At 33.0% G+C, this 19057-nt stretch overlaps 1 protein-coding gene across 3 annotated transcripts in view; it reads right to left on the bottom strand.

The window, feature by feature from the left end:
• CSMD3 (CUB and Sushi multiple domains 3) overlaps nucleotides 1–19057 on the bottom strand; it is a 1202189-nt gene that overhangs the window by 71197 nt on the left and 1111935 nt on the right. For 2 of the 3 annotated variants that reach the window (XM_045896021.3, XM_045896024.3), the window contains 7 exons: nucleotides 16336–16416; nucleotides 15405–15518; nucleotides 10779–10967; nucleotides 10221–10367; nucleotides 7793–7981; nucleotides 2113–2298; nucleotides 397–591 (listed from right to left, as the gene is read on the bottom strand). In XM_045896021.3, the coding sequence (XP_045751977.1) occupies nucleotides 397–591; nucleotides 2113–2298; nucleotides 7793–7981; nucleotides 10221–10367; nucleotides 10779–10967; nucleotides 15405–15518; nucleotides 16336–16416 (1101 nt within the window). The remainder of the gene's footprint in view (nucleotides 1–396; nucleotides 592–2112; nucleotides 2299–7792; nucleotides 7982–10220; nucleotides 10368–10778; nucleotides 10968–15404; nucleotides 15519–16335; nucleotides 16417–19057) is intronic. The other variant, XM_045896023.3, reaches the window with a different exon arrangement.

Below are 19057 nucleotides of genomic sequence, written 5' to 3'. Positions count from 1 at the left end.
AGTTTTAAGTATACAATAGGCATTATCAAGTTATTGTAGTAAATGATAGACTTAGAATCCAAACACAGGATTTCTGTATCTAAAGCCGGTCCTTTTTTATGAGCATTTACTAAAAAAAAAAAAAAAAGTTACAAAATTTTAAAATTTAATGAGAATAAATTGTCTTTTTAATAATATTATCTCATTATTGCTCTAGTGTGTTTGGAAAAGGAAGTGACCAAACAATTCAATCAAGTGAGGAGAGTATGTGTTGTAATGAGCACTGGGTATTTATATAAGACTGATGAATCACAGACCTGTACCCCTGAAACAAATCATACATTATATGTTAATTAATTGAATTTAAATTAAAAAAAGAATAGCTTATGAAATAAGTTTAGCTGAGTGGATACTTACTTTGGCAATATGGTCTTTCATTTCTCCAACTCCAGGTACCATTAGGAAGACATTCAATAGAAGCAGGACCTAGCCCATGATAACCAGGATCACAGCTGAAAACTACCTTAGTTTTGTATTCATAATGGGAGCCATTCACAATTCGCCATCTTCCATGTTCCAAGGTAAAGGAATTGATGCTTGGACATGTAACAACTATACCATAACCAAGAACATAAATGTTAATCAGTCATGTCTGTTCTACTTAACTGTATCTTGTATCTATTCCATCCCCTACATCACCACTACCTTAATTCATTCACTATTGTGCCAAAGTCCTTCAGCTTTTTTAAAAATTTATTTTTCATGTTAATCTTTTCCAGTCCCCCAGCTCTATGGTATTGCTGGCAGTTCCTTGAATATGTTATACTATTTCACACTTTAATGTCTGTGTACATATTATTCTATTTACCCAGTATCTTTATTATTGCCTTACCTCTACCCTCTTCTTTCTTTTCTTTCTTGGATATTATCATATCCAAATTTATTCCTTAATACAGAAAGACATGAAATGTATTTTAGTGATGAATCATTCCAATTATATTAATTTGTTAAAATTTTCTCTTTTCTTTGAAGCTGATTTAAAAGTATTCTTTTTGAAATCTTTCTTCCCAACTTTTATGAGATACAAATGACAGGATGTAGGAAAAAGGGAACCCTGGTACAAGTTGGTGGAAATGTAAACCAGCACAGCCATTATGGAATATATATGTAGAGCCAATATGGAAGATCCTCATAAATGAAAAAGAGGACCACCATATGATTCAGTAATCCCAATCTGGGTATACATTCAAAGGCAATGAAATCAGGATCTCAAAGAGATATCTGCATGCTCATGTTCATTGCAGCATTGGTCACAATAGGCAATATATGGAAACAACATAGTCTCATTAATTCAGAAATTTTGGAAGGACTGTATTTTGAGGAAATCTGTTTTATGAGAATGGTGTTTTTGTGCAAGAGTTGTGTTATAAACTTTGGCTAATTCAAAACTTACTCAACATAAGATAAACAGAAGCATGATTCAATACCTATGTTAAGACTACACATAATTTAACAACTTTCATTTTAAATGAAATAACTAAGTTGAAATAAATGTAATATAGAGACAAAAAAACCTTATTTAAGCCAACATTTTCCAATTCTTTTGCTACCAAATATTTTAACAGAATTATTTGCCGTCACCATTACATAATATTCATTTACCTATTAAAGTAGTAATGAAAGCAATGGAAATATTCTAAGTGGAAGTGACCTGAAGAATATTGACGGAAGTTGAGGTTATGGATCATCTTAGCAACATCTTTTGTCCTTATAAAAATCAGAGCTGAATGTATTCGAATATAATTTTATTAATTATAAATCTTTAAATTTGTTTAAGGACATATACAGAAAATACATGTTGACTGATGGATGAATGTTTACAAAATAAGTGAAACTGTGTTATGTAAAATAAAATTCACTTTAATTTTTTGACATAAATATTCTGGAGTTTATGTCCTTATACTGTCTTCTAGTTGTTCATGGTACAAGACAGCTTAATTAACTTTTATTTCCCTCTTAGACATCACATTTCACTTCAGGGATTAGTTGTAAAATTTGAACAATACATAAACTTTTAAAGCATACAAGATTCCAATAGAAACACAAATGATACCATTTCCTTAACACACATACCAACACAGCGAGGGGTCTTGTTATGATTGCTCCAAGTTCCATCTGATTGACATATGGCAGTGGTAAGTTCCTTAGATGACAATCTATATCCATCATTACAAAAATAGGTAACTCGGGTTCCTACCAAGTAGTCTGTTGTGAGTATTCCTCCATTTGTTGGAGCTTTAGGAATCCCGCAGGAAATTGCTAGAATGAATACATGTACAAAATCATAGAAACAGAAAAATACTTAATTTAGTAGATAAGTCTCTTAAATTGTAAAGCATGTAAACTATTTGGGATTTTATTAATTCCTCTGAAACAATTTCAGAATATCTCCTAGAAAGGCTTTCCTGAACCATAACTTTTTGAGTAATTTATTTCAAACTCCTATTGAATGCGGTTTTTTTTTTTTTGATTGTGAATCCATACATTATTAATGCTTTATTTCTGGGTTTCTTACTTGGTTTCTTGTCAGTGTGTGCATGGTTATCAGCATTCATATAAATTATATGATAATGAAAATTGGATAAATATTGGGTATATCTAGGGCTAATCCATAACTGGGCCATCACATAACAAGTTTGGTCAATTAATTTGACAGATAATTATTAAAGATTATAAAGGTGTTGGTAACTAATACTCATCAGGGCTTTGGCCAGGAATACAATGCATAGATGCTTAGATTTATTTTAACTGGAAGCTGGATATTGCTTTGTTTTAGGTCCAAACTCTATGTGCTTGGGCACCATCTATAGAATATCATGTGATCAACATGTTTAATAAATATAGGGCCTGGACATATTGTCTTAAAACCTAGGTTGAATCATCCTGCATTTCACTGATATGTCTTAGATGTCTTGGTTTTCATCTACAATGAATCTGATTTAGTTGAAATTAGTTTTCCCATAATGTGATATTTATAGTAGAAATTTTTATTTACTTTATTGTATATCAGGTATCTTCACATCTCATAAATTCAAATGACTATACAGATATACTCTAAGATTGATTGTTTGCCATCTTTACCAGTACACATTTGTATCTCCAAAATCAAAGAAAAAAACATAAGTTCAGTGAATATATTTGGCAGCAAAACCCTGATTAAAATGAGATTATTTGTATCTTTTCTATCATATTCAGATGTGTGTAAATATTTGTACATATGTCTGCACAAAAACTAGTGTATATGATTATGGGTACAGCTCCACAACCATCTGGAGTTATGTAACATCTGGTATGTGTACTGTATTACCTCTATAAAATCAGAAAATTTCTGAATTCTGAAATATCTAGTCTTCTAGGTTTCCTATAAAATATACTAGACTTATAAGTACATTTTTCTCATATTAAAAGAAATCAAGAATAGAAAGGTTTGAGTTTGGTTTTAATATTGACAGACTTGTGTTCTAGTTACCTAGCTTTCATTTCAACCTAAAATCATTTTTCAACCTCTTTCAGAAAACCTACCACTTAGGTGTTTAATTTTAATTAATCCATGTGAATTTCACTATGAAGTGAAATATCTTAGTGAAATCTATATGACATTCACAAAATTGAATGGCAGACTCCCTACTGGTGCACGGTTTGATCTTTCATAATCTGATAACTTGAAAATTATGAACAGAAAAGCAGTAACATTGACTTAATAAATTATATAGGCAATCTCATATAATTATGTTATTATCCCTTCTATCATGTTGCAGACGTAAATGGTTCCCTGATGTCTGCTCAAGCAATGTTGATATTTCTACTTAGGACTTTTGGGAATTTCAATTTGTAATAAGTCATCTCCCTACAGAACCCCACCAAAGACTGTGTATTTACTGATTAAAAAAAAAAATCAACTATACATTATTGGAGTAGTGTAGGTTGAACTTAGATCAAAGTAGAAAGGAAATAAAGTTTAAAAAGGAGTGGTGGGGGGTGGGAGGGATGGGGTGGCTGGGTGATAGACACTGGGGGGGGTATGTGCTATGGTCAGTGTTGTGAATTGTGTGAGACTGTTGAATTGCAGACCTGTACCTCTGAAACAAATAATACATTATATGTTAAAAAAAAAAAAAAAGAAGAAGAAGAAGAAGAAGAAGGTAGCAGGAAGGGAAAAATGAAGGGGGAGAGATCGGAGGGGGAGATGAACCATGAGAGACTATGGACTCTGAGAAACAAACTGAGGGTTCTAGAGAAATAAACTGAGGGTGGGGGGATGGGCTAGCCTGGTGATGGGTATTAAAGAGGGTATTCACGTATTGAATGGAGCACTGGGTGTTATACGCAAACAATGAATCATGGAGCACTACATCAAAAACCAAAGATGTAATGTATGGTGATTAACGTAACATAATAAAAAGAAAAGAAGGGGCGCCTGGGTGGCCCAGTCGTTAAGCATCTTCCTTCCGCTCAGGTCATGATCCCAGGGTCCTGGGATCGAGCCCCACATCAGGCTCCCTGCTTGGCGGGAAGTCTGCTTCTCCCTCTCCCACTCCCCCTGCTTCTGTTCCCTCTCTCTCTGTGTCTCTGTCAAATAAATAAATAAAATCTTAAAAATAAATAAATAAATAAGGAAAAAAAAAGAATAGGTCCACATATGTGGTTAGTATAAAATGGCTATATTTTATTTTATTTTTTAAAAGATTTTTATTTAGGGCGCCTGGGTGGCTCAGTTGGTTAAGCGACTGCCTTCGGCTCAGGTCATGATCCTGGAGTCCCGGGATCGAGTCCCGCATCGGGCTCCCTGCTCGGCAGGGAGTCTGCTTCTCCCTCTGACCCTCCTCCCTCTCATGCTCTCTGTCTCTCATTCTCTCCGTCTCAAATCAGAGGGAGAAGCAGACTCCCTGCCAGCAGGGAGCCCGATGCGGGACTCGATCCCGGGACTCCAGGATCATGACCTGAGCCGAAGGCAGTCGCTTAACCAACTGAGCCACCCATGTGCCCCTAAAATGGCTATATTTTAGACCTAAGAAAATGGCAACATGCTCAAATGATAGGACGACAACTATGCCTGTGGGTAGATTATGACTTAACTTCTCATCTATAAAATAAAAAAAAAAATCAATTTCAAAAAAACCATCATCACTGAGTGGTTGTCACAGAGGCTTCTCTACAGAACCCTCAGAAGAGCACAGGTTAAAAGTGAGGCAGGGAATGCAAAGAGACTGTTTCTACATAATACTATACAAAACCCAAATGCATAGTGAGATGAGACTGGTTCAATTCCTGAAGAAGAGGAAATCAGTGAAGGCTTATTTGATGTGCAGACGAACAGATAAAACACCTGCCTAACCCAACTAGAAAGATCAGATTGGATTTTCTATCTTTTTCTGTTTTCACATTGTGTAACTGTTGCTCAAATAAATATACATGAGGATGTATAAGGAGACTGAAGAAATAAAGCAAAAAAAATGACTGAAGAATATAAAACAAACTTGGAACAAAACAAAAATTTGCATTATGTGAATAGCTCTTCCCAATGACATTTAACCAGTTCATTTTAATTAGCTATGTTCAAATACAGATAGATCACATACAACAAAGGTTTTTATTAACTAATTAATCTTTTAAAATTGTTTCAGTAATAATAAAAGATCAATTTTGGAAATGTCTCCTTGTTATCATTTTACTATGCCAAATATCTTTTTAACTGCATTTTGATTTAACTATTCTAATTGTAGAACATTTTAAATCAAGAACAATGAAAAAAATGAACCCATATGTAAATGTATTATATATCAAAAAATTCAATGAAATTATAATGCTGACTATACAAAGCAATTTCAAAATTTCAGAAAGTTTAGGATTTTTTTATTTCAACCAATAAGCAATTATTTTTACTAAAGATTTCTTAAAGATTATTATATATGTCCTCATATATCTAAGCAATCATTACACAACTGAAATGTACTAGTTCAAAGTCAGGTCATTTTAATATATATTTAAAGTATATATGGTTTAGACGTTATTGTTTATATATTTTTTAAATTCCCATGATTCTGAAATTATAAGATCAAAGATTCTTTTCCAAACCAGTTCTGGGAAATACTAAGAATTTGTGACTACTATTCATTAGTCAAAGAAAAGCAGATGTTTTCATAGTTTATTAAAATATATCTATTCAACATGAAGTCAGCTTTTTCAATGTTGGTAAGCCACTAAGGTTATGACTTTTCACAGAATTCTAGTAAGCGATTAATATTTCCTGTATCAACAGAACAAGGAAACAATAGTTCTTTCATTTCTCATTTATTTATACATGCCGGTGAGAGTTATCTTTTCATGAATTAAAATTACAGTTTAACAGGTAAAAGAACCCATTCCGGGTGTTTGGTAATATCTATGCTTATTTTAACTTGCTGTTGTTCAATTTTAAATTTAATTGATTTTATATATTTTTTTAAGATTTTTTTTTTTTTATTCATGAGAGACAGAGTGAGAGAGAAAGGCAAAGGGAGAAGCAGGCTCCCAAGGAGCAGGGAGCCCGATGTGGAACTCGATCCCAGTACCCTGAGATCATGACCTGAGCCGAAGGCAGACGCTTAACCATCTGAGCCACCCAGGTGCCCTTATTTGTTTTATGTAACTTCCTTCTGATAAGTAGATTATAGGTAAGACCCATTATTCATTAACTGAGAGTATTCTACATTTTTTTAATGTGAGGGTTCATAGTTGTTTAATACACCTCTATATGCTGGGTAGAATAAATCAAATATAAAATTAAATTTCATATGGACAAAATAGTGTGATATGCTAAATATTAAAAATTTTCTAAGTCCAATGACATTACATTTTTTGGTATAACTGATATTGCACTTGTCTTTATAACTATACCTAGCTAAGAGACTACTTTTTAAAAACAAGATCTAGTCCAAAGATCTAAAATGTGCCATTTGTTGAATAAGAAGCTTATCATTCTGTTTGCTGTAACAGGATACAACACTCTGACAGTGCCTCAATTGTTACCAAAATACAAATGAAAAAGAAAGACGTATCTCTATTAAGTTAAACAGTGAAGAAAAAATGACGTGGTGGCTGGTTACATTTTCTTCTTTCAAATTTGTTGCTCTGAGAGCACATTTTTGCATGCTCAGAGTGAAAATCTTCAGCGCCCTGCCCACTCTTATCCTCTCTTTTCTCTCTGCAGACTCCACACTAAAGCAATCTCCAGCTCTGGGTCAAGCATTTTCTGACAACAAAGTAATGAGAATGGTAGATGGATGAGTAAAGTGTGTTCAGGTGGGGGCATCTAGGTGGCTCATTTAGTTAAGCATTGGACTCTTGATTGTGGCTCAGGTCATGATCTCAGGGTTGTGAAATCGAGCCCAATGTGGGGCTCTGTGCTGGGCATGGAGCCTGCTTAAGATTCTCTCTTTCCCTCTCCCCTTGCCCCTCCCCACCCTACTTGCTCGTGCATGCTCTCTCTCTCTCTAAAAAAGAAATTCATAATAATAATATTTTTTTGAAGTATGTACAGGTGTATGAGTGGTTAGAGTAAAGGCATTAATCACACAACAAATGAATTATAAAACGTGTCTCACTCTTCTCAAATTTAGCATTCTGCATTTTTAAGTCTCATTTTCAAGAGGGGCATCTATAATATGCTTCTGAATATTTATATTTTTGGAAGTTTCAATGATACAAATGCAAAAGTTAAACAGGGTTAATCTTTTATTAATGTGTTTTTCCATTTGGGGATAATATACTTCACCTTGACAAGCAGGGACCGGCGCATCCCATGCATGATAACCATAGGAAGACTTTCTGCACACAGCACTGCCTTTCCCAACAAGTCGGAATCCTCGGTCACAGGCCCAGCGGACCACACTATTAAGTTGTCCACCTGTCTGACTGATAATGTATCCATGAGGTGGAGATTCTGGTGTACTACAGTAGAAAGCTTTTCAAAAGACAAAAGAATCACTGTATAATTAATGAATCAGAAATTCTTTACAATCCAGCATTGTAACTGCCACCTGTGTGAATTTTACTTCCTATGAACATCATATAATTTTCTATTCTCTTGACAATCCATTGACATAACTTTTGGGAGACAAAACTAACTCAGAACATTTTATCATCACAGAAGAGGTCTTCTGAATTGAAATATACATATTTTTCTTAACACCCTGGTGGTTCAAAAGCTCTACAAATATTTCAGTGAATTTTGGAAGCTGTACTTCTTTTAATTTGAAGGACTTAAATGCCAGTCTTGGTAGTAATATTTTAGAGCATGTTGTTTACATGTAACTTTGAAGTTATTTCCAGACACCTATATCATGTTAGGTCATGCATTTCATTTTGGTTGATGTCTAAATAGACCCCCCACATTCCATAATCCTCTCTCCCAGTTTATTAAAGAGTTTCCATGGTGTCAAGAATGCTTACATATGGTGATAAAAATGTCAATAAAATAAAACTTTCTTCATCTTCTGAAGTCTGAAATGTCAAAAGATAATGTCAAATGGCTTTTCCATATATATGTACTTTTAAGACTATTCAGCCTGGCAGGATCCATTTACCCTTTGTAACTTCAGTGTATTCATCTGAGAAAATAAGACTTTAGTGGTAACTAGAAAGAAATAGATTGGACTTGGAATATATATGTCATAACCTGTTATTTCTAAAGGAAAAATATACAATATGTCAAGTTATTCTTGGGGTTAAAGTGCTGTTTTCAATATATTTATACAAAAATTTATCATGAATATCAACATAAAGATTTAGTCTATAATACAGTCAATTTAATGTTTATAATTGATTTGAATAATTTCCCTTTAAGTTATTATGATCATTAAAACTACAATTTAATGTGCTGACCTTTAAATTCCATCTTTGGGCACAAATTTAATAAAAAGACATTTACATTGTTCACATGCTAGAAAAATGATTCAAATATGAAAAAAATTAATGATGACTGGGGCATATATTTGAATTTTTAAAGCATTTCTTCTTTGTATGCCTAATAACATTTTTGAAAAATTTAAAGCAAATCTATTGTAGGACAAAATTTATATACATATTAGTATTGTGATGTCAGTGACAAGTCAATTTTGAAGTGTGAAAGACAAATTGTTAATAAATTAAAATCAAACTATCATCTTATAGGTTTAAAATCAAATAGACAAAAATTATTTTATTTGTACACTATATATGGAAATTTATATAAATAAGTAAATATGAAAGTATATTTTAAGAACTAAAATTCAAAATTTATTGAAGCCTATGTCTATAATTGTTTTGTCAGAATTGTTTATGAAATATTTATGAAAGTAATTTTCAGTTGAACTGATTAGCAATGATTCTTGGGTTGGGGAGACATGGTCCGAACACTGTACAGAAAAGAGTTGCCTGATTAGTTCTGAAATATTCTGTTATTGAGCACATACCCATGGCTCTGCCATGATTTAGGATGGGAAAAAAAGGAACATAATCTTTGTACAATGAAGAACACTTATATACACTTTTTCAACAAGAAACGAAAATTATTGGCTCAGCATCATTAGACCTTATAAACAGGAAGGCATATAGAAAAGTTATTTCATCTCAATATTAAAAAGGATTTTCAGCCCATATCTTTTTAAACACTACTTAGTGAAAAGCAGTAATGACAAAACAACTCTTTTTTTCAAAACTAAAGGTTTTTAATTATGTGTTGGTCATTTCCCTTTCAATATTAGACTTATTTAACAAGTATCATAAATAGATGATAAAAACAAAAACAAAGATTTTTACCGTTGTACATTTGTCTTTTGTTTAACCTTCTCATATCAAGGACTTATTAAATAGGTCAGATACACACATTTGAGCAACAGTGTTACTATTTTGTGAGAATGCAAGGGAAACAAATCTATTGGAAAAAGGCATTAAAAATATCAGAGTTTAACTTATAACTAACATATATAAGTCATCAATATCCTAAATGCTTTTAATCTTTTCAAAAGTCCCAAGAGGTAGGATTATCATGACAGTGGGGACACTGAGACACAGAGGTTACATAAACTGCTCAAGAAGCCTCAGTGGAGGAACTGTGATTTAAATTCATGTCTAATTGAATAGGGTCTGTGTCTTTGCTCTCTAGCCACAACCATACTGAGGATGTAGGTGAGATGTGTACTGAAGTTGTAAGTATCACATACCTATATATCTTATCCGGAACCCTTTTTTGTTATTGCCATGATCTGCCGACCATTGGAGAAATACTTCATGACCATTGCTTGTTATATTAAAAGCAGATGAATAATCTCCACTGAGGGAAATAAGCACTGGACTTTGAATATTTGGTCCTTTGGAAAGAAAATAATATAATTTAGACATAACTGAACAATTCTGTTCCAATTTATCTTTAATATTTTATATATTTAGAATATTATGGTATATGGTAATAGAATATATTTATAATAGTATGATATGTGGTGACATTGCTCCAAAACCAATTTAACCAATCAACAGTAGCTTAAAACTTATTTCTGTTTTAAACATTTACCTCCATAGCTGAAGAATCTACAGTTTGTAGAATAAGAAGCTAACTACAGTTTTCACATGGTGTGTAGATAAACTGGATGTTGATACTTCTAAAAATAACTATAAGATAAAATAAAATCATACAAGCAGTTGTTTACACTGAAGGTCTGCAAATATAACTAGAGTAGTTGAACTGAATTTATGAATATGTGGTAGATATAAACCATGGTTACCATCATACACCTGAAGAACATCAAATTCCTTTTCTGTCTGGAAGAACTCTACAAACATGCTGATATTATATCCTTTTTCTACTGAGATGCTCCAGGCACACATTTGAAGATTTGGGTAACTGTCAGGATACCCAGGGCTCAATATGACTCCTGTGGAATCTAGCCGTAATTCATTGGCGGGGCAGAGCACTGTCAAAGAAAGATATCATTAAACAATGCTAGTCTTTTAGAACTAAGGTGAAAACTGCATTTTAAACACCCAGTACTCTGCTTTCATGTTTAATAACTATAAAGGAGAAAAATACCTTGAGTTATGTATTAGAAGAGATAATTTGTATTAAGCTTACAGTTCAAAAAATGGAAGAATGACCCAAAAATTATGGTACTAATTTCCTTTTTTTTAATTACATGGAAGATGCATTACTTTTCTGTATAATAAATACATACATAATTAAAAAATAAGACATTTATCTCCTGTATTGTAAGTACATAGATAATAAAAAGGTAAGACATTTATCTACTTCGATTTCTTTGTATTCTTTCCCTACCTTTCGTCATCTTCTTATGTCCCCTCCTCTTGCCTCTCTCATCTAGGTCTTTGCCTGTCCTTTTCCTTCCATATTTTTTTACTCACTCTCTTCTCTCCTCAAACTTTAACTCATTCAGGTATGTAGGGCTAGATAAGAAACTGTACTGTTTCAAGAGTATTTATTCTGGGCAAGGCTACTCCTGATTTCAGAAATATGGTTAAACCATGAAAATTCAACACAATTTTAGGTTACCAATTATCTTTCAGTTCTTTGTGTGAATGAGCTAGGCTTGAAAACACCAAATATAGTTGCTGGAATATAGATGACTAGATGAAGGATTTATATATTCATCATTTCCTGGATGCAAGGGCAATGAAATATTTTGAGTTATAAAGTCTCCATGTGGTATAGGGATGGAAAGAATAAGCAAACTAGTGGATTATGACAACACATAATTGCTCTTTATTCAAGTTAATAATTTGAAAAGAAATAATTCAAAAATAAAAGCCACCATAACTAATATTGAGATATTTGGAAATTGACTATAGAATATAGCATAGTTAAATATAGTGAAAATACAACACTAAATATAGAATATAGTAAAGCTAAAACATATAAAAGCTGTTTTATTTTTTTATTTTTTGGCTTTTACTTGTGTTTCTTCTACTTTGGTCTGGGATATTTGCTTCTTGGATATGATTTGAAGATTTTCAAAAATAAGTAAATGGTAGCAGGTCATTCTCAGTCTAAACAGAGAAACCTTACCATTGCTTTCCACAAAATGACAAATATATGAAATAAACAAAAAAGTTAACTTGACAGTTGGAAATGGAATGGAAAATTTGAGTCAAAGATGAAGAACATTCGTGAATATATAGCCATGGCATATTGAAATGATGGGACATATATAACTATGAGAAATTAAGTTTTAAGGAAGGGTTTATTTAGTGTGTGCTCAGCTATTTAATATTTCTGGAATGCTTAGTTAAGTATCTTTTTGGGTTACTGAGCATGTTACTTCCTCACAAAAACCATTTAGCAACTTCACAGTTTGACACAAAGCCCTCCAAGTTCAGTCCTTGCCTACCTCCCCAACTTTGTTTCCTGCTGCGCTCCGCCACTGAAATGAAATGCTCCGAACATATTGGATGAACTACTTACAGCTTTTTGAACTCTGCACATTCCTTCATGCTTCTGTTTCAAATGTCCTTCTTTCATCGGCTGCATTTGAAATGTTAGTGCATTTCAATGCCCAGATGAAGTATCTCATTCTTTGTGAAATACTTCCTGAACCTCTCCTCCATCAACCTGAGCAGAATTGTTGATTTCCTTCTTGGTGTCTCCATAATGTTCTATTATTGCAGTTAGCAATTTCATGGCTATTTCCTTATTTTTTTTTTTGTCTCCCTTCCTAGGCTCTGGTTATTGAAAAGCAAGTGCCATGTCTGATTTAATGTGTTGGCCCCAATATTCTAAACTGAACAAATATTCCATATTACTTTTGAACATCTGATATGATTCAACATAATTTACTATAAATACACAAATTAACCTACTTTCATACTATTCAACACATATCCTCAAGAAGCCCAACAACTATCAGGAATAAGAGACATATTTATTGATTATGACTACATGTGAAGACACTGTTAAGCACCTTTTGTGCATTATGTCACTTACCACAACAACTTTAGAAAGTATGTACAATTTTTACCCCCATTATACATATGGGGGAACTGATGCTCAGAAAGTCTAAAATGCATAAAGTGTCACAGTTTCACCTGGATGGACCCCACAATTTTAACCATCAAATATACTTCATCTATGTCAAACTCTTTAAAGAGCAACACATTTAGAATTGCTGTTCATATTTTAAGCATGATACAGAAAACTAAAAGGATAAAGGGAAGAATAACAACATTGCTGCAGCCCCTTTTAGGAAAAGTGAAAAAATATTAAATTATTTAAGATAGACTAAAAACAATGCATATTAATTCTAACAGACTCCAAAAGAATGATTATTTTAGCAAGCTTGTGAATTAACTCAAAGAAAAAAAAAAGTAAAGTCAAGAGTTTTGGCTTAAGAGCTTGGTCAATTAATTAATATAGTAACACTGCATAAACTAATTCTGAGGGATTATTTATTACTTTTTAGCTAGTATCTGAAGTGTCATTATGAGATAAAAATTAGTCTTTTCTGTATTTTCCATAGTACATAGAATAGGAAGAGATACAATTATTAACCTATAGGAAATTCTAATTTTAAAAACAAAATATTGAAAGTCTGAGAGATGAGGGATTATTAAATAGCTAAGTTATCTGGATTGTTTTATTTTAATTTTTAGAAATTTATTAAATTGGGATCCAGATTAAAAAAAAATTAAGTGTTGCCCTCCAAGAGTTCACAATGTATTTATATATTGGAGTCAAAGAAGTCCTGACATGTAGCTTGTTCACAAATTCCTGTATCTGCCCAAGTTATTTTTCCATGTATAACTTCCCAAAAGGCTAAAATTCTATCCCCCACATTCACATGTCTAAATGTCTGAATATGTATCCTACATAATCCTAAGTGGCTAAAACGTAGTCTTGAATAAAGGAGGAAATTGAATGAATGACATTTAAATATCAGGATTACAGGTGATAGACTTCAGAAAATCCAAACAACTTCAAGATGCTCTAAAGTCATAGATTAAGAGAAAGAAAAACTTTCACATTGGTGTTGGTTTTTACCTCCAAAAATGTCTTTCTGTAAAGCCCCTTGTGAAAATCCTTCCATTTTATTGTAAGGATTCCAATGAGGTAGAAAATTAAATGTTAATTCCTACTTATATCATGTTTGGAATAATAAACAGAATTTTTGTTTTAGGTTCATTTAAACAGTTAAGATCCTGCACAGGAAACAGATTTCCATTTCTCAGGAATAAATCCCAAAGAAGGAAGTAACCCAAGAAAATCTGGGGAGAGACAATCAAGTTCAATTCAATTTTATTCAAATTAACCAATATTTATAATTAGTTACTATGTGGTGGGCACTGTTTCGGGCCCTATGGGGTTACACAAAATAACAATACATGACTTCTGAACATCAAAATTCTAGCACATTATTCAAGATCCATCAGGGTCTTGCCCTTGTAATTCCATAGTGAATTCCTTGAAGTCTATACTTCTGTTTTTTTGTTTTGTTTTTTACTTGTGTGTCTTTGTATATTCATCTGTCACTTGGACCACTGCTTGTCTATCTCTATTCTACCAAAGTCTCACTTGTCATGTGGAACCAAGACTCAGGGAGCAATGCTTCCATCAAGCTTTGCCTGCCTCATAAACAACTAAACATTACATGATTTGATAGCCCCCTGGCCTGTTTCCTAAACACTCTATTGCTACCACCTGTATGGCTGCCATATCCCTTAAAGCATGTTGCCCTCACAGCAAGGACCATTTATAGCTTGTTTTTTGTTTATTTTTTTGTTTTTCACTCAAACCTTCAGGCTTAACAGGTGCTCCATTAAAGTTTAATGGCTTTATGGGGCGCCTGGGTGGCTCAGTTGTTTAAACGACTGCCTTCGGCTCAGGTCATGATCCTGGAGTCCTGGGATTGAGTTCCACATCAGGCTCCCTGCTCAGCGGGGAGTCTGCCTCTCCCTCTGACTCTCCCCCTCTGATGCTCTCTCTCTATCACTATCTCTCTCAATAAATAAATAAAAATCTAAAAAAAAAAAAAGTTTAATGGCTTTAGTGGTTAGAACAGAAACTATTTCAAATAAAGGCAATCAACATTGAAGACTTTATTTAAGGTTTCTCTTATTTTCCATCTAATTTCCACCCCTCATGGCAAAATTAATTTAAATAAATTGAACGGACTTTGGGGTAAGCTAAAAAAAATAAATAAATAAACCTTGGAAGAATAAATAATGTTTAAAGTTAAATCTGAGAAATAATGTAATAAAAGATACTACATATGAGTTGTATAACTTTAACATTATGGCCAGTTAAATATTTAATGTTTATGTAAAATAGACTTTCCTCAATTTTGCCAGTATTGAATCAAACATAAAACAAATACTTAAAGATCAATAATCATAAGAATTGGTACCTTGACAAACTGGAGGTGCTCCATCCATCTGCAGTCGTTCTCCTAATCTGCATGTCAGAATTGCATTGCCAACCAGAGTAAATCCTGGAAGACACTGATACCTAATAATGTCACCTATTAAAAAAAAAAAAAAGGCAGAGGGGGGCTTCAGATGTTTCCATTGTAAAATCTGTAAATATTGCAGAATATTTTTTCTTTCAGTCATTTTCAATTCTATTGAACTAATAAAATTCTGTTAGTTATAAGCAGGGATAATATTAAAAATATTGAACTACAACTACTTCATAGATACTGACCAATCAGAACTAAAGTCAAGAGTAAATTAGATCTTACTACAGTAAGATCTAACTGGTATGTATCAGTTGGATATAAGCAATAGTGGTAAGGAAACAATCTAGTTGGTATAGTTAAGATATTCATTAAAAATATATCAATATATTATATATATAATATATTGATATAAAATATATCAATATAGAGAGACTTTCCAACCTAGTTTTAAAGGACTTTATTATCAAACTGAGCATAATCCACCACTTGTTTTCAAAGATATGGAAATAAAGCATATCTTCTAATATACCCTATATATTCTTCATTGTATGTTTTAGGCTTAAGCCTGAGTTCAAAGAACATCAGTGTGTCTGAAAAGGCAATAAAATAATAATTTGGAAGAAACCACTAGAATATAGTTATATGGTTCAAATTTCCATACTGGTTTTTCAGTTGTACATCCTAGAGATACAGGATTCTTGCTTTTGCCTATACTCCCTTTTGGTCTTTTCACTGCTATCCATTCTTAAGAATTCTCAACAATCTCCAACAATCCAGAGAAAGAGGGTCTAAGATAGGTTGCTACTATTCTTTCTGTTTCTTTTTAAGCAAATATCTCTACTAACACTATTTTTTTAAAAAAGAATTTATCGGACTTTACCTATTTCAAATTCATCATCTTCTGTCAAAATTTCAGCATTGGGTACGGGTGGTGGAGGTTGGCACACTCTTAGCTGATAAGCTATAAAAATAGACAATGTGTTTATTCCTTCTCTGAGAAGGTATATATATTCACATATGTGAAAAAAACACAAAATTATGCAAGGGTTATTTATAAGAATAAAAATAAATGGTATAATTTTATCGTTTCAATTATTTATTTTTTAAACATACTACAATATTGAGGGAAAATAAATCATTCCTTAGATACCAAAATATTTTCCCATGGTAAGAATACTTACCTGTAACTTCTTATTTCTCACCCTCATTATATTCCTTCTTGTTATGTGCTTCATAACACCTGTTATTTTTCTCTTTGGTGTGATCGCAATTTGGAATTATATATTCATATTTGTTATGTGCTCTATGCCCATCTTCCCCAAAGTTCATCACAGAATCCCCTTTACCTAGCAAAGTGCCTGGCATATAGTTACAGTTGCAAACAGGTACTCAATGCTTACTCTATCCCAAGAAATATTATAAATACTTTACTTATAATAATTCTATTAGTCCTCACAAAAATGTTATTTATTTTATTACTTAATTTATGATTAGGTCCATAATTAATTATGCCCATTTTATAGAAGAGAAAACTGTTGAAGAGAATTAAAGAATTTGTCTAAATCACACAGCTATAATGTGACAAAACTGGGATTTGAACTTAGGAGTTCTGACTTCAGAGCCTTCTCACACATGCTATATTAATATATTCATGAAATATCTGTTTGTTAAATTTCATGTTTCTAATAATCTACATCACTTGAATAGGTCAACCTCATTACATTAGAAAGATTCCTATTTGGCATAATTTAAAGGCCATCAAAAAAATAAAAGCCCTTTATGAATCTGAGCATCATGACTACTAGCCCCACCTGATATCTATATCACAATCATTTGCTTGATTAAAGTCTTATTTTTACTAAGATTTTTTTAAAATGTAATATAATCTTGTTCAGTCAAGAAACACACTTGATTACTATTTTACATTTGAAAAAAGTGTGTTTCATATGCTTAATTTTATTACTTAAACTTAGGAGTTAAATTATGTATCTCAGTGACCCAATAAAGAAACTGACACACAACTCTTACAGGGTTGAGCCAGGACTCCAGCCTCTGTCCTCTAACTCCAAAGCCCATACCTTCAATATTGCCCCTATCACGAGAAAATTATGAGAGTACTGAGGAACATCAACTGGACCACTTAAAGAAAACTCCTATAAAATAAGATGGATAAAATACATTTTAAAGAATGAGTAAAATTTTCCAGTTCTGAAAGGTAATCATGTGCATAAGAGCATTTCAGATGGAGGAGAAAAGATGAGCAAAAAGTTGAGCATTGGTTCATCATCATGTAACAAAAAGCCATTTATAAGAGGTCAGTAGGTTAATACACCTCCAGGTTACTAAGGACAGAAAAAGGATGAAAATTTGTCAAAATGTAGCTGAAGACGAATGAATCAAGGAAAATTTTTGTTTCAGTTTCCTGCTGTAAATTGTTGTATGTCTCTTCAAACATCTTCCTTCTAGTACTTCAACCTGTTTATAAAATAAAAGCACTTGCTGTGCAACGATGATAATTTGCAAGTAAAACACTGCTCTACATAGAAGGGTTACCACTAGAGAAAAGACTCGCTGGGAAAGAAGCCTAGGACGGAAAAATGTAACCTGGATTTTTGAGAAAAAATTTTAGAGTAACGTTAGGAATTTTGAAAATCATTTTCCTGAACTTAGACCTTAAAAGGGGTACAATAACCAAGATAAACGGTAATTGTAATAAATGCCAAAGAGGTAGGAGAAAGGGGATAGGAAGATACAGAGAGCCTGCCATAGAGAAATCCTTAGGAGACTATGCTGAGAACAGTTGAACTATGTAAATCTGACTATAATGTAAAGGAGAAGGAAATATTTAAAGAAACCCCTTTGCATCTGTTTTTCTTTTGACTCTCAAAAACAAAGTCCTACAAAAAATCAAATCATAAACAGCTATCAACAGATCTGTTCTCAATCTTCATCAACTTCTACTGGTTTGTTCACTAAAATAAGTCTAAAATGTGTCCAGTGTCTTTCCATTCTTTCTGCCAACATCTCAGTGTAGAGCTCTGTCATTTAGTACCTACTGTACTGAGTTGAATAGTACCCAACAAAATTTATGTCTTTCTTGGAACCTTAGAATGTTATTTGGAAATAAGGTTGTTGCAGATGTAATGAGATAATTTGAGGTCATACTGAATTAAGGTAGGCCTTTAAACCACCCTGACTGCTGTCATTATAAGAAGAGGGGAGACAGACATTTTGTTGTTTATTAAATACATATTATTGAGGGCCTAGTGTGTGTCAGACACCATGCAATAGGCGCTGGGAATATGGTCATGAACAAAGCAGACACAACCTTGCTTTTATAGGCACTAGTTGTCAGTGAGAAAGATATTAATCAAATTATCTTATTAATGAGTAGAAATTACTTATGAGTTGAAACAAGGTGTGTGTGTGTGTGTACATGCTCATGCATCCACAAGTATGTGTGTTGGGGAGATGGATGACACATAGAAGAATAACCCAGGCAGAGGAATCAGCAAGTGTGAACCAGCAAAGAGGAAGGCTGGGGTAGGGGGTTGAAGAGGGTGGGGGTGGAGGGGCTTGGGTGAGAGAGTCCTGGGCAGAGT

Source organism: Mirounga angustirostris, unplaced genomic scaffold (genome assembly GCF_029215605.1).
Source record: "Mirounga angustirostris isolate CCGP_5_RB_7025 unplaced genomic scaffold, mMirAng1.0.hap1 SCAF_4, whole genome shotgun sequence".
Classification (NCBI taxonomy): Eukaryota; Metazoa; Chordata; class Mammalia; order Carnivora; family Phocidae; genus Mirounga; species Mirounga angustirostris.
Note: the sequence above shows the minus strand (reverse complement) of the source record. Positions and strands in the feature narration are given on the sequence as shown.